The following is a 14,189-nucleotide window of genomic DNA, read 5'->3' as shown; positions in this document are numbered from 1 at the left end:
CACTCATACTCTAGGTTAAAGGAATGGGGGACATTTTCCCCCTTACTATATTTGGCACTGGATCCCGAGAAGATACTGAGCTGCTCTCAAGCCACGGTGGAGTGAGTTGAGGGTACTCTGTGCATGGCATGAGTGAGTCCTTACTGTATTTGCTTAGGCTTTCATGGTGTTCTTATTGGTAAAATGAAGAACTACGCTGACCCTGGAAAAAGGTAGATTTTTTTTTTTGAGAGAGGCTGATTACAGTGTTTGTAAGTGGAGACCTGGATCAAGAAGTTCATCAGTCAAAGGCTCTGCACAAAAACTTTATTGTATTGTCACCAATTGGAGCTATTTAGTTAAACTATGTGTGTGTGAAAGTGGAGCGAGGAGATCTCCGGCAGCAGGCTAATAAATGAACTTATCAAGTTGGTTACATACTTTACCCACTCTCACATCATTCCATCAAAAAGAGAACATAAAAAGGAATGATGGTGGGTGGGAACATGGCAGAGGTACCACCTTTTCATCAGTCTTGTTTGGAGATCCCTCAGCCCACCCCAGGCTTCCCAGCCGTGTTCTGCAGAAAGTCCAAAACTTCATCCTGCAGATCCCCCCATTGTCACCTCTCCACTGCAGTACAAGCAGTCCAGGGCTCCCAAACTAGCTGTCCTTATATCCCCTGACTACTGCCATTATTTCTGCTCAGGGCAAAAATACCTGCTGGCCAGCAGCMATGGAAACACAATGTCTAGACAAGTGTGCACAGGGGCTACAGGATGGTATGGACTATCAGCTCCAGGGCTCAGCTCCAGCGCAGCAGCTGAGTGGGATGCAAACTCACAGGGTAGGATGAGGTGGGCAAAGGATAGGTTCACTTTTCCCCTTCCTCCTTGCTGCTATCACAGTGCCTCTCAGTGGAGTCTCCAAATGACCATGGTGCCTCAAATCCCAAAGTCCTTCAGTCTGCTTTACACCAACCAACATCTCGGTGGCAGTATATCCTCACTGGCACTCTCAAAATACTAGGTCCTGTCTCCACCACCACAACCAACATTATTCATCACAAAGCTGCCTACTCAGAACTCTGGAAAAGAAAAGACATGTGGGTCTAGGGGGAAAAAATGGGTTTATGATAGTCCTATCTCATTTTTTCTGCTGACTTTTACAGGACAAGCAAGTAAAACAAATCATTTCAATAAAAGAGATAGAAGTTTGTTTTTGCTGATGAGTTAACCAGCCACTCTCACATGAGTACTAACATTTCAAAGCAATTAAACTGTTCACTGAGCRGAGAAAGGATTCTGTAGTATTTTCAGCAATTAATGTATGATTGACAGAGTACAAAAAATAATGATTAGGTTTCATCATTTGAGGGGAATTTTAAAGAAGATGCAAGTGTTTTTCTTAATTATTCTTTATTAATATTTATCAAACTATTCCTCTTATTTGTTATATTCTCTCACTAGCTCATTTTAAAAAGTTTTGCTTTAGTGCCATAATTTTGTCTGTCATGTTCTACATACTGTTACGAATGACAGTACCAAACCTGTAGTTCACATTCATGTTCCCTCACTAACCTCTACTGAACTGAGCATTTACAGCTCATCCAGACATTCTACTAAATCACCTGTATAATTCTTTTACTTAATTTGAGGTTCCACATTTTAAACCAAGGGACAAAGTGCAAGGTGTATTTCTAATGAACACAACTGTGCAATCTATTCAATGGCTAATACAGATTCAAGACCCTCTGATAAGCCCTGGCATTACTGTACAGCTTTGTTGCTTGGGAATTTCCATTCATGACAGTGAATGCTATGTAAAAGCCTAAAGAAGCACGTGTCTCCATGATACCATAAAGACATAAATTACTCTTCCTTGCAGTCTATGTGAGCTGGCTGCTCACAGCCTGAGCTCGACCCAGCAAGTAAACAAAATGACAATTTGCACTACTGCTTTGTGTAATGCATCCTGATTTTTCTGATTTTAAGATCCCAAAGAGGGATCAATGTCTGGATCAATAACGGCTCACCAGCATTTGGATAAAAAAATAAAAAATAAAAACTGCTTTGCAAGTAGACTGAGATTTTCACCTCCATAACTGTCCAGACAGTACATTTCATAATCAATAAAATTTATTAGAGATAAAACAGCCTATGCCATCCTATAGAAAGTAATAGTGGCTCCTGTGTACTTGGAATCAGTAGTCTCAGTTGTACAGATAACAATATAGGAATGAGCATCAGATGCAACCAAAGCAATTGCGCTATGATTACATTCTGGGGCAGTACGAGTATTAGGACCAGTATTGTGAGTGAAAGGACAGTGTAGCAGCTGCATTTTAATGGAACTTCCAGTGTTTTTGCAGAAAGCAGTGTATGGGGATCGTATGAACCACAGGCAAAGTCTAGCCAGATACTAGCAGCAGCTTGGAAAGGTGCCAGGCATTGAGTGCTCCCCCCCTCCCCACCACAGCAGGAGGACAATAGAGGCAGAAGGTCAGTCTTACCTGATACCAAGCAATGGTCAGAATTAGTTGGATGTGCCTCCCTTACATCTGTTAAACCCATAAGTCCAGTGCTGATAATGAGTCCTGGCAAGGAAAAAGAGTCAGGAGAGCAAGATGAAGGATATTTGAGGCTTTGGGTTTCAGGTTCATGTGTATGTGTGCACAGTCATCTGTCTGTCCACTGTTTTAGATGCAAATTCAGGGAATTTCTAAGATGAATGTTGTCATGAAAACTGTTGAAAACAGTTGGTTGCTTAAAAGCAGATGCATTTTGTCACATTAACATCTTGCATATACTTGTTGGGTGCGCTTGCTGCATATAATTGTTACGGGGTAAACAAAACAATAAATTCTGAAACATCTGTATTCTGTGGGACATTTCTCTAAATGTTTTCTTAATGTTAATAATTTCTTAACTACAAGAGAAGATGTTAATTGTGTGCATCTTTTGTGTCATTTAGTCATGGTGCATTCTTAATACTCCCTGTCAAGACCATATGCATCTAGGTCTGGAAGATAAGCATGGGAAAAAAAAGTGCAACACACTTTTCCAATAAACCCTGTCAGAAGGAAACTACAGGGATGTATAGGGAGGAAGGAGCATATCTTTATTGTTTACCCTTTTTTAGAACAATAAGGAACAACAAATAAGCCAGAGCAGGGAAAAGGCCGAGTTCTGTCTGGATCCAGTTAGCAGAGATCAAAACTCAAGACTCCCACAGAGAAATGAAGCACCTGGATGCACATAGAGATCCTCTGCCACAGAAACACTGGTCAGCATTACACCTTCCAGCTATGTTTTGGGAGGTTGTGGGGCAGGGGGATGGCCAATCAGGTCTTTAAAAAGATGCCTTAGAATCTTTACCATATATCAAGCTTGCCTCCTCATAAAAGACTTTTAGACGAAATACAGCAGTGCAAACTATTTAAATTTGCACTTGATGGCTATGAAGCAAAGAGCTTAGACAGGATGGTCACCTGGCAGATGATCTGGTAGGGAGGCTTTCCCACAGAAATGTCCGCATCCTGCAGGGGATTCTTAAAGATCTACAGCTGTAGGGACAGAAATTATCTAGGCTTTGAGACGAGGTAAGTGGTAAAACCACTAAATCTCAAAAAGACAAGAAGGAAAACTCTAGATTTTTACTGAATTTTGTTCTGATTTACTCAATCATTTTTAGCAATTTTATTTTGAGACCCATTAAATACAGCAGCACTTTCACTTAGTCCGGTGTTTAATATTTAATGTTAGCTTTCCAAAGTTATATACATTATGACAGTGTAAAGTTAAAATTAATTGAATCTAGTATAGTTTGAGTCTAGTAAAAATGCTAGAAGGATCATACTCTGACTATAATAACAGTAGCAATAGCATTTCTGAAAGACTGAAATACAGCGTTATGCCTAAGAAGAGTGCTTCCAGTAGCTCATGCTTAAAAAATCCCAGCTATATAGGGAAGAAAAGAGCAGAAATAATTTCAGGTGGAAAATGAACCAATAAATATTCCATAACCTGTCTCCATCTTTTTTCAGAGATTATGATGGCAATTAGGACAGTATATACTGTTTCTTTGATATTGTCTGCAGCTGCCAAAGCTATATGTTCAGTTTGGCTATTCAATTCTTAAAATGCATTATGTTCAAATCATGCTTTTTAAAGTGGTTTTCTGTTAGAACTGCATCAAATGAAAGCCATTTTGCTGGCTTAAATGTAATTCAGTTCATCCTTGTTGTGTCAGGATGTATTATATATATATAACTGTAAGGAAATGAAAAGATTAAAAAAACATTAGTCATCATGAGTTTTTTTTTTTTAATATCATCAACGCTACCATAAAGCCAGCTGATAAATTGCACACTATTCAGAAGAAAGAAATAGAATAAAATTAGTATTATATTACCCTAGATTAATCATAGCCCTGGGTTACTGTCATTCTATGGAAAACAGAAGCTTGACTATTTTAGATTTTAAACTTTGTTCTCAGCCTTTAAGATTATTTGCCTTAAGAGGCAAATAGCAAACCTATGTATTGAACACAAAATTTTTGGCTGGTGTGATCAGTAAATTTTTATCATTGTTTCTAAATGACAGCAAAACAGCATTCATGATTTGAAGCCAGATGGTTAGCAATAATACTTCATAACAGTAACCTAATGAAGCTTTTTAGTGCTGGTGACAGGTAAATGCCTGAAAGGTTTATGGCAGAGAAAAAGCTTCGGTAAATAACTTGAAAATCAGTCTCTCTTCTTCCTTGGATAATTATTGCTTTTTATAATAACTTAATGGAACAGCAAAGCATAGGTGAAGAAAAGGCTAGAAAAGAAGAATTCTCTCTAGAGCTAATAGGATGTACAGTGGAACCATGGCCTTTTCTTTTTGTTCTTATAAGATGAATAGCTACTTAAGAACCATTAGGTCTCTCAGACTTAAGGGAAGGATTTAACATCTTTTTCATGTAGTTAAGTCTATCCAGGGACAGGAGCTAAAAAGTGAGAGACATGAAGACTTTTTCTCTGTGCAAGTAGAGAATAATAGTTTTATGATGTTTTAACTGAAAGAAGAAAGTACTGGGATCTCTCATGTGATCTTTTCTTCCCTAATCCTGATTACCTGTGAAGGGTAAAACCCAGAAATCTCTGCTCCCTTTGCAACGAGGGGGAAATCTGATGGCTCCATGGGGAGACAGGAGACAGTCCTGCATGCACTCTGGTGTTTCCACTGAAACCTTCTTCAGTGGTAAAGTAGGTTTTTGATAAATGGAAATTTTAACCAAAAGCATTCCCTTTTTTCCAGGGAAGAAAAAAAGCAGACTTAAAACTCACTGATGGAGGGGGAAAGTTGGCTGAAAAGAACATCTGGAAAATTTTCAGGTTTTGACCAGAAGTGCACAATGTTTTGTCAACTGTTTTCAGTTTCAGCCATAGAAAATAGCAAAACCCCTCCCCCCCCCAAAAAAAAAGAACTGAAGAAATTGATTGAAAGATTTTTTTCTATCAACAGCAAAAAAAAAAACTTAGGTTGAAAATTTCAGTTAAAAAAAGAAACTGTCTATTTCTGTTAACATTTTCTACTTCAGTTCTCCAAACAGATGTTATCAGGAAAGTGTTGTCAGTTTTTCTGTTGGTAGGTGAAGCTGATATGTCTTGTGCTCCCCTGCAGCATCACTGAATGACTAGTTGAAGCTAGTAGTATTAATGGGTCTCATACCAGGACACTGAGATTTTTAGATGCAATCTGCCTCAGRCCTCTGCTGGAAGAATGACCATCAAAAGTGTTGCTGACACTGAATTTTTACTGTTTCCAAATGTGACTGGTAAAACAACAACATAAATCAAAGAATATGGCAATTAAAGCCTAGAGCATGTGAACAACAATAATAATAAAATAGGCAACGTTAAAAGGAAAGCCACCGAGGACAGATCCATCAGCCCAGTAACGATAAGTGTTGCTGAAAGCACACAGTCAATGTAAATGGTGCGGAATAAGGTATATAAATAGTATGATGGAACCAAAGCAAAGAATTCTACATGCAGTTTATTTAGATTGAATGCTATTATGCAAATAAAGCATTTCATTGCAAAGCAGCTAAGATGCATTCTTCTATCTTCTGCTGTTAAAATATAAAGTATTCAGCAGTTGTTAGCTTAGCATTATTGAGGGGAAGTATACTTCAGCCTCAACAGCTCTCCTCACTTGATTCAGTGTGGTTAATTTTGGGCAATGCAATTTAACTGAGGACTTCTATATAGTCCTGATTATCTACTGCTGCAGTTGCTTGACTTTTCTTTTAGCTCACAAGTATTTAGGTGTCAAAGTCAGGTATTGAGATTTGCTTCATTAGTGAAAAATTCCAGCCATAGTCCTCTTGCCTCTTTTCCCCTGTTGTCTTGGCTTTCTTTTGAGGTTCTGCTAGAAGAAATTCTGTGCCTTCATACTAAAGCGAGCATTTCATATCTCAGTTTCTACAGATCAAGTGATGAGATGTCATGTGTGAACCTCCTGGAGGCTGAGAAGAGAAACTTCCCCATACAAAATTGTGAACTGCAGTTTCTTATGGCTAGCAACACCTTTGATTCAATTTGTATGAAAACTCAATGTACTTATTAAAATGGACGTTATTGTTCAAATATTAGAATTTCCATTTCTTATATGTTCTAAGCTGTACAATTGTCAGATTTTTATGGTTTAGATTGTAAATGTGTTTTTCTCTGGCTAATTATTGGTATTTTTTTTTAATTTTGATGTCTTAAAGGCCAATGTATGTATCATAATAATATGAAGGACATATTTAACAAGTGTGAGAAACACTGCTGTATACAAATGTATATTTGTAAAAGCTATTTTTATGATTAGCATGTTCTACTGTTTTATCATATTTAAAGTCAGCTGATATTGCACTTCTTTGTTTACAGCTTAATTCAAACAAGATCATTGTTATAATCAGTGTCACAATTAAATACGTTGAATGGTATTTTTCATTATTTTATTTATTTTATTCCTCAGTTGAAATAATTACATTTACTAACAGGGATAGCTGCTAAAAAGTAAAACTATCAAAATATGAGAGCAATTCCTGGAAAACTATAAATTGAATGCCCTTGCAAATCCCTTTCTTCAGAAAAACACTCTGTGTGATGCCATCCGCTAGCACAGTTCTTATAGCTGTACCTGCTAGTCTCTCAGGGCAGTTTGTTGTAACTATATGGAAAGGTTACACAACAGTTAGTCTCCCATTGAGCCAGGTAAATGACTTAAAGACTGCCAATACCTGAGAGCTTGAGTTAGCTTACTGATAACCTTTTGTTTTATTTTCCGGCAGTAGAGTCTTTCCACTCCTGAACCCCTAAAGCACTCSTAAAAGCTTGAAAGTGGAATAATTAATTATTGCAGATGTTGTAGGGGGAATCTCAGTATAGAATTTCTTAATAAATCATATTTCCTTTCAAATGGAATGGATGCATTATTTCTCTTGTTTTACTCAGATAGGAAGTGTATCAAAGCATACATGACATGGGTACAAGGTTTTCTTCTCTAATGAAAGTACAAACTTGTTGGCCATTCTGAAGCTAGGCCTACATACTTTTACAGATGATGTGAAACAAGGAAGACATATTTACATCCTTATATGAGATGTACTCCTATATAGGGAGACATATCTTTAAAGTGGTTGCAGAGAAAAAGAATGACATGAAAACAACAGCTTTCCAAGAGACAGAGACATTAAATTAAAAGTACCTTACCCAGTCAACTGGAGCGTAGTTGTGTGTCAGTCTGGAATGGGGAGTTGTGACTTCCACTGATATCCATGTCCTAGGGTATCTGGTATTTCATCCAACATCCAACAAAGATGAACCCTTGTCTTGTCCTTCTAATTATTCTCTGTGGGCTGAAAACAAAAGAAAAAATAAAGGCACCAGTGAGTCTCCTCAATAAAACAAATTTTTAATTTCTGTAAAAAAACACATGTTTGTGAGATGTTGAGTTCACCATAAAATAATGGAGGTATGAGGAGGTGGGAGCTCAAGGACTCCAGTCAGGTTTCCAGCATGGGACCATCATCCAAAAGGACTGATACTCATCGAATGTCTGGGAAGAAAACCATAAGTTTGAATTTAATTATCTATTAATGCATGGGAATTTACTTCATTAGAAGATTATGTAACATAGTACTCTCAGTTGTGTTTGTGCATCTTATATTTAGCTTGTCTATAGTCTGTGGAGCTACATGAGTTTACCTGAGAACTGAGTATTACCTAGCTATTTAATTAAGGAAGTTCCTTATAAGCAGTTATGTCTGAGCATAAACAATTGTAGCTTCACAATCTACCTAGGGTGACATTCCCAGAAAAGCACAAGAAAGAAGCATTACTACTGTGTAAGTGAAATACTAAGTCAAATTAAAGTGTTAGTTTGCCTCTGACTAATATCCTGCCTATTTTAAAATGAAAATTTCCCTTTTTTTTTCATGGTAATATTGAGACTTATGATGGTTGTGGTGAAATATTTCTCCACTTTCTATCCATTAGGTTATTATCATTTTTACCTGCAAAATGCAAAAAAAAAAAAATTCTCATTTTGGGATCTCCCATCTTTGTCTAACAGTTAAAAAAGGAAGCCCAAATCTTAGCAACTCATTAGGTATTTTGCCTTAGTAAATATTTAAATTATATAACTGTTGGATGTCTTAAAAGATGCAGATCTTTATCTAACAGTTCAATTCTGATATTGGTGTTAATAAACTACATATAAGAAACAGCTAAGTGTATCACCTCTTCACCACCTCTGTTCCAAATGAGCTGCTAATCACAGAAATGCGCTGTATTAGATTTTTACAAATTCTTTTCTGCCATTATCCTTACATTATATATTTAAAGAAATGATTTTGCAGTCTGGATGTCAAGGCTCTTTCACACTACAGTTTAAGTCCTGAAAACATTTTGAATGCAAAAAGACCTCTGTGATGAGATCATTAGGTACTATTTCATTTGTAAGCCACAAACTTGTGCCCTCCAGTCTATTGCTAGCAAGGCTTCTTAATAGCATGTTTGACTCAGACAACTACAGAGAATGCTGGTAGCTTCAGCAGAGCTTGAAATTTCTCTGCTTTTCATGTATGCGGTATGCTTAGTGTTGTTTGTCATCACCACGTATACTTGTTTTACGTGGGTTTTGTTAGTTTGTTTTAACATTGCTCATCCTTTGCAATATTGAAGAATAGGAAACAAAGGATCTTGTCAGTCAATCTGGCTTGTCAACAATCCTACAAAATCCTTTATATACAGTCCTGAATTAAACCAATTCATTTTCTACACAGACCTACATGCTCTGTGTTTCAGATATCTATTTTAAGCCTGTACAGCTACATGAATGAAAAACATTTGCTAAAAAAGCTTTACAGTTTGGATCAAGAAAAAATATTTTTACTTTTGTAAACTCTTGTATTACACATTGTTGCTGGTTTGGTTAGTTTTCTGTGTAGAGCCATTTTTAGTTCTGAAAAATCATTGTACTTAAACTATGTAGATAGCTACAATCTTGTAAGCAGTCATATTTTTAATAGGTAGTACTGAAAGTTAGAATTAAAACATTCAGGGTTTGCCCATGTAGACCAGATGATTTATGGTTCATGACTTTTCTTTAAAATGCTGTAACATAATTTTTACATGTCTGTAAATAAATATTTTCTCTGATTTATGCACTAATTCCGTTTTGTAATTTCTTTCGCTAAAATGTGACTCTAAGAAACTTTCAAGGAAAATGTATTTCTCTTAGGGGAAAATATAATTTAAAGTTCGGAAATACTGCTGTGCTTCACAGACATTCCAAGCAGAACAAGCAGAAACAGATATCCATAGTATCAAGATTATTCTTAAGTGAATAAGAAGCAGAAAAACATGGTAAATACTGCTCATTTTAACAGTTTGAGAAAATTAAATACTAGTGCTGTATTAAAACTGATTGAGAAGATGTGTTCCTCAAGAGAAATAATGATTCAGTTTATTCAGAAACTTACTTGCTTTCTTGGAAATATTTGCACCTGGGGGAAAAAACAAAACAACAACAACAACAAAAACCCACAAAAAACAGTGACAGAGCGAGAGAGGTCCAGTGGTGAAGTTTCATAGAATTTATAGGAACGAGAAGACAAAGTATCTGTAGAAACTATTCTAAAATCTTTGAACTTTAATGGGAAATACTAAGCTCTCTGTGCATTTTTACACATCTTGGAAGTTTCTAAGTTTTATATGATATTATTAAAGCAGCATGTACTATTATACTGGAATTATTGGAAAGCCATATCATGAAATACATGTGATTTATATATTGTATCTAACTTTCTACCTTTTAGTGCATATTCTGTATTGTTACAGCTATGCCAGATTTCCCACTAATTTCATTAAATTTATAAACATCTTACTCTTATTATGTTGGGTACAGGCTCATTTTCTAATGCAGAAAGAACACTACTACAGATTAAATAGTATCCCATTAAAATCATTTTGAATTCACTTTTAGTGGAGCAGGGGACCTGAGAACTTCAGGTCCCAAAAGTTTCCAGTTTCCATGCTCAAAGGTTAGTATAGTGGTCTAGTAAATTTAAATTATAAAGAACATATCAGACTTGAGAGGATAAAGGATACTAGAGTAATATACATACATATATATATATATATTTTTTTTTTTACTTGTCTGTCAAGATCTTGTGATAAACATCATCAAGAAAATCTGCTGAACTCTCTATTAGGTGACAGTAGACATGAGGGCTACTCTTACTGAAATTAAGGCAGCAGTCAGCCAAGAATAACCAGGGAGAGCACCCCACAATGTTAGCAGGATAATAAGTCAAACAATTTATCACATTGTGGTCAAAAGAAGGCTAGATTTACAAATATTTTGGAACAGTGAAGTACTTGAACTCTTTGCATGACTAATAACAATGTACAGAAAATATAATTTACACAATTAAATTACAGTCAGGATTACATTACAGTATTTTTGATTTTCACATATCAAGATCCGTTCTGAGTCTCATTTGTTGTCATTAGGGAAAATATTTTTGAGTTTTGAAGCTGCTGGGAAAACCACAATAAAAATAATGCAAAAATATTGCTGAAATGGGGGGAGCTTATAGGTAATGGAATCCTGTCTCTTTGCTTCTGAGTCCTACAGGATAGCTCTAAAGCAAACTGTTGGGGGGGGGGGGAATGTTCCTCTCATAAATTCTTTACTTTGAGACAGTAAACTTGTTTCTTGTCTGCATAACTTCAGGGTTTTATCCTCACTGAAGTAAACCCTTAGTAAAATCTCAGCAAAGTCACCAAGTCAGATCATCAGAAAAAAACGTATCTAAATGTTAGTGTTCCTACATGAGGGGAAGGATAATGTGTGGTGAAGCTATGGACGGTTGAACCCTCTAAACTATGAGAAAAGATGTCTGTTTTGGCCAGCAGGTGCCAGTCTTAACAGCCTATGAATAGTCAAAGATATGATCTAAGATGCAGGAAAGATTTTGCATGCTAAGTAAAACTAGCACAACTTGACAAGTTAGCACTGTAACTCTCAGCATTTCCCACCAGTGAAGTGTTTTGGCCACAAGGATGAGAGAGAGAAAGCAAAGGCTCCTGCTCACCGCACTTGCAGCGCAATTCTGGTGATCCGTGACCTGGTAATGACCAGTTCTGGAAAACTGGTCAGAAAGCCCTCTGAAAAACTGCTTAGAAAAATCACTGAGTGCTACAGAAAATAAGCAGTTATTGATTTTTGGATGGTGGGGTTATTAGCTCATAAGACACAAAAGAGTTTGATGTTTTTCATTGATAAATACTTTGGGGTTGCTATAGAGATTATTTATTTGGCTAACCTTTCAAAGAAAGATAGCTTTTGTGAACATTTTTTGTGAACAAATTAATTCACAATTATCACATTAAGTGTTTTAACATAGAAAATCCAGTTCCCATATCATCTGTTCCATAAAAATCCATTTAACCAAACAAAAATGTCTCTCTTGGTTACATTTAAAACTTTCTGATACAATCCTGGATACATGTATTTAGCAGTCAAAGGTAATGCAGAGGAAGCTATGAATGGCCATTCTGTGGCACATTACTATATGCAAATATATCTGTGATGTATAGCTATGTGTATATGAAAAAAATATATTCTTCGTTTGCTTTGTGCTTTGGATAATTAGAAATTTTTCTCCTCAACTAGAGAAAACTAATGTTGTGGAAAATAAGAATCGGACTTGTCACTGGGTTAACTCTGCTGCTACTAGCTGCTAAATGAGTATCTACAGTTTCTATCCTAACTGGAATCTTAAACAGAATCTGTAATTGGTGTGCATCCTATGATGAGTTCCAGCAACATTTATCATCTTATTGAAAAGCAGAAAAAAAGTGGTCATTCATATTGCTGTTGCTAGTATTGCTCCTGCTGCAGTGTTATGCACTATCAGCATCAGCCAGAAGTCCAGGAACATAATTTGTTTATTTGCCCTTAGTGGAACATGGTGGAGGAACAGAAGATATGCAACATGATAGGATTGCAAATTGAAAGAGGCACTGAAACTTTCAATGAGCATTGAAAGAGGTTTACCTGGGGATGACCGAGGAAATTAATGAGAGGGGATGTGCTGCACTATCACATTGGTTTTGAAGAGAGCTCACCTATGTAACTTGGCCAGCATTTTTAGTGACCATTTATTTTCATGTGTCCATCTGTAATGCCTAGATTATGGGGGTTTTTTTCTTTTCTTTTTTTCTGTTTTATTCATTCATTTATTTATTTATTTATTTTATCAAGGGCTAAGTCTCCAAATTTCCCAGTGATTTTCACTGAACTTCTTAAGGATCCAGTTTAAAGAACAGATCAGATTTCTAGAAAATGAGCCCATCCTTTGGAATCTTGGCCTTGATGTCAAATCTATAGGGTGGGGTAGGGATATAATAAAGTTTTGTTAATTTAGGTGGTTACATTAACAGTAAATCTGATTCTATTGATGCGGAAACTGTAGATGGGGTACCTACACTTCAGACTCAACCTAAATGCCAAACTCCAAGAAAACATACACTGGTCCTGTGAGGGGAAGGGAATATGTAAATCTTGAAAAGATGGCAAGTGGATACTACTATCAGAAAAACTGATCTAGCCATCAACTTGTGCTCCAACCACTTCCACCAAATGTATGATTGTTTGCCAGAGGCAACTGGACACTTTATATTAGCTTTCCTCTGCAGGTAAATGTTTTTAGAGGTTATGATAGCTTTTACTGTTGAAATTATTAATAGAGAACAGGAGCACAGTATGCAACATATGTCCGTTAAAGTAACTTCATGCTGAAAATTCCTGTCACTGAAAAATAGGTGAAATAGCTATCAAGTAAATGAGGTAGCTCTGACATAAATTAGCACAGAACTTGGCTCAATTTTCTAGAAAGATTTTTGAGTTTTAGTTATTTGATTCATTCCTATACAGGGTAAGTAATATTCACTATCTTTGACTAGTTGGGGAAGACCACAAACATTTATTTTCAAAATATTCTTGAAAATTTTAAGTATATTTTCTTAATTTTATCTCTCTCTTTTTAATCTCATTTTCCTTTCCCTCTATTAACGTTAAACTGGAAAGAATTATCAAAAATTAAACTTTTAGCAAATACAGCATTCAGAAAGTATTTGAAAAAGAGAAATTTTAATTCATAAACACAAATAAGGTACTTAAGGTTAATAGAAAGAGGTGGTATCTTTTTAGACTGACAAGTAGAATTGATAAAATAGGAAAGCTTTCAGGCATACAAAGCTATTTTTTTTCACATATATCTTTGGACCRAGCTTATGTGTTTTGACCATTTTTCTACAATAACACTGCTATTAAAAATAGTAAATCAAAATGCAACATTCTGCTTATCAGAGATGGAGCTATGTCCATAACTCATATTTCTAGTCAGTCAAAATTCTGATTTATGCAATTGTTCCACAAATCAGTGAGCATAAAACTTTCAAATCAGTGCCTGAAGTGATGAATTTAGTGTTTTTTTTTTTCCCCCAGCAGACATAACAAGTTGTCTTTTATATTCTGTTCTCCATTGGCATTCTGCTCAAAAAAGGAGGATTACATACCAGAAAAATGTATGTCCAAACATTTCTTTCCTTAGTTCCGTACAGGACAACTTTCAGTGATATTTGTCATTAATTTATT

The 14,189-nt window shown here is 36.0% G+C and overlaps 1 protein-coding gene across 1 annotated transcript in view; it reads left to right on the top strand.

Annotated features, from left to right (window-relative positions):
* RALYL (RALY RNA binding protein like) overlaps window positions 1-6,550 on the top strand; it is a 111,177-nt gene extending 104,627 nt beyond the window's left edge. The window contains exon 9 of the mRNA XM_026073701.1: window positions 6,452-6,550. Coding sequence (XP_025929486.1) covers window positions 6,452-6,469 — 18 coding nt within the window. The 3' untranslated portion in view covers window positions 6,470-6,550. The remainder of the gene's footprint in view (window positions 1-6,451) is intronic.
* Window positions 6,551-14,189: the final 7,639 nt, after the last annotated feature.

The sequence above is a fragment of the Apteryx rowi genome, unplaced genomic scaffold, assembly GCF_003343035.1.
Source record: "Apteryx rowi isolate R43461 unplaced genomic scaffold, aptRow1 scaffold_374, whole genome shotgun sequence".
Classification (NCBI taxonomy): Eukaryota; Metazoa; Chordata; class Aves; order Apterygiformes; family Apterygidae; genus Apteryx; species Apteryx rowi.
This window is presented reverse-complemented; position numbering and strand designations above follow the sequence as displayed.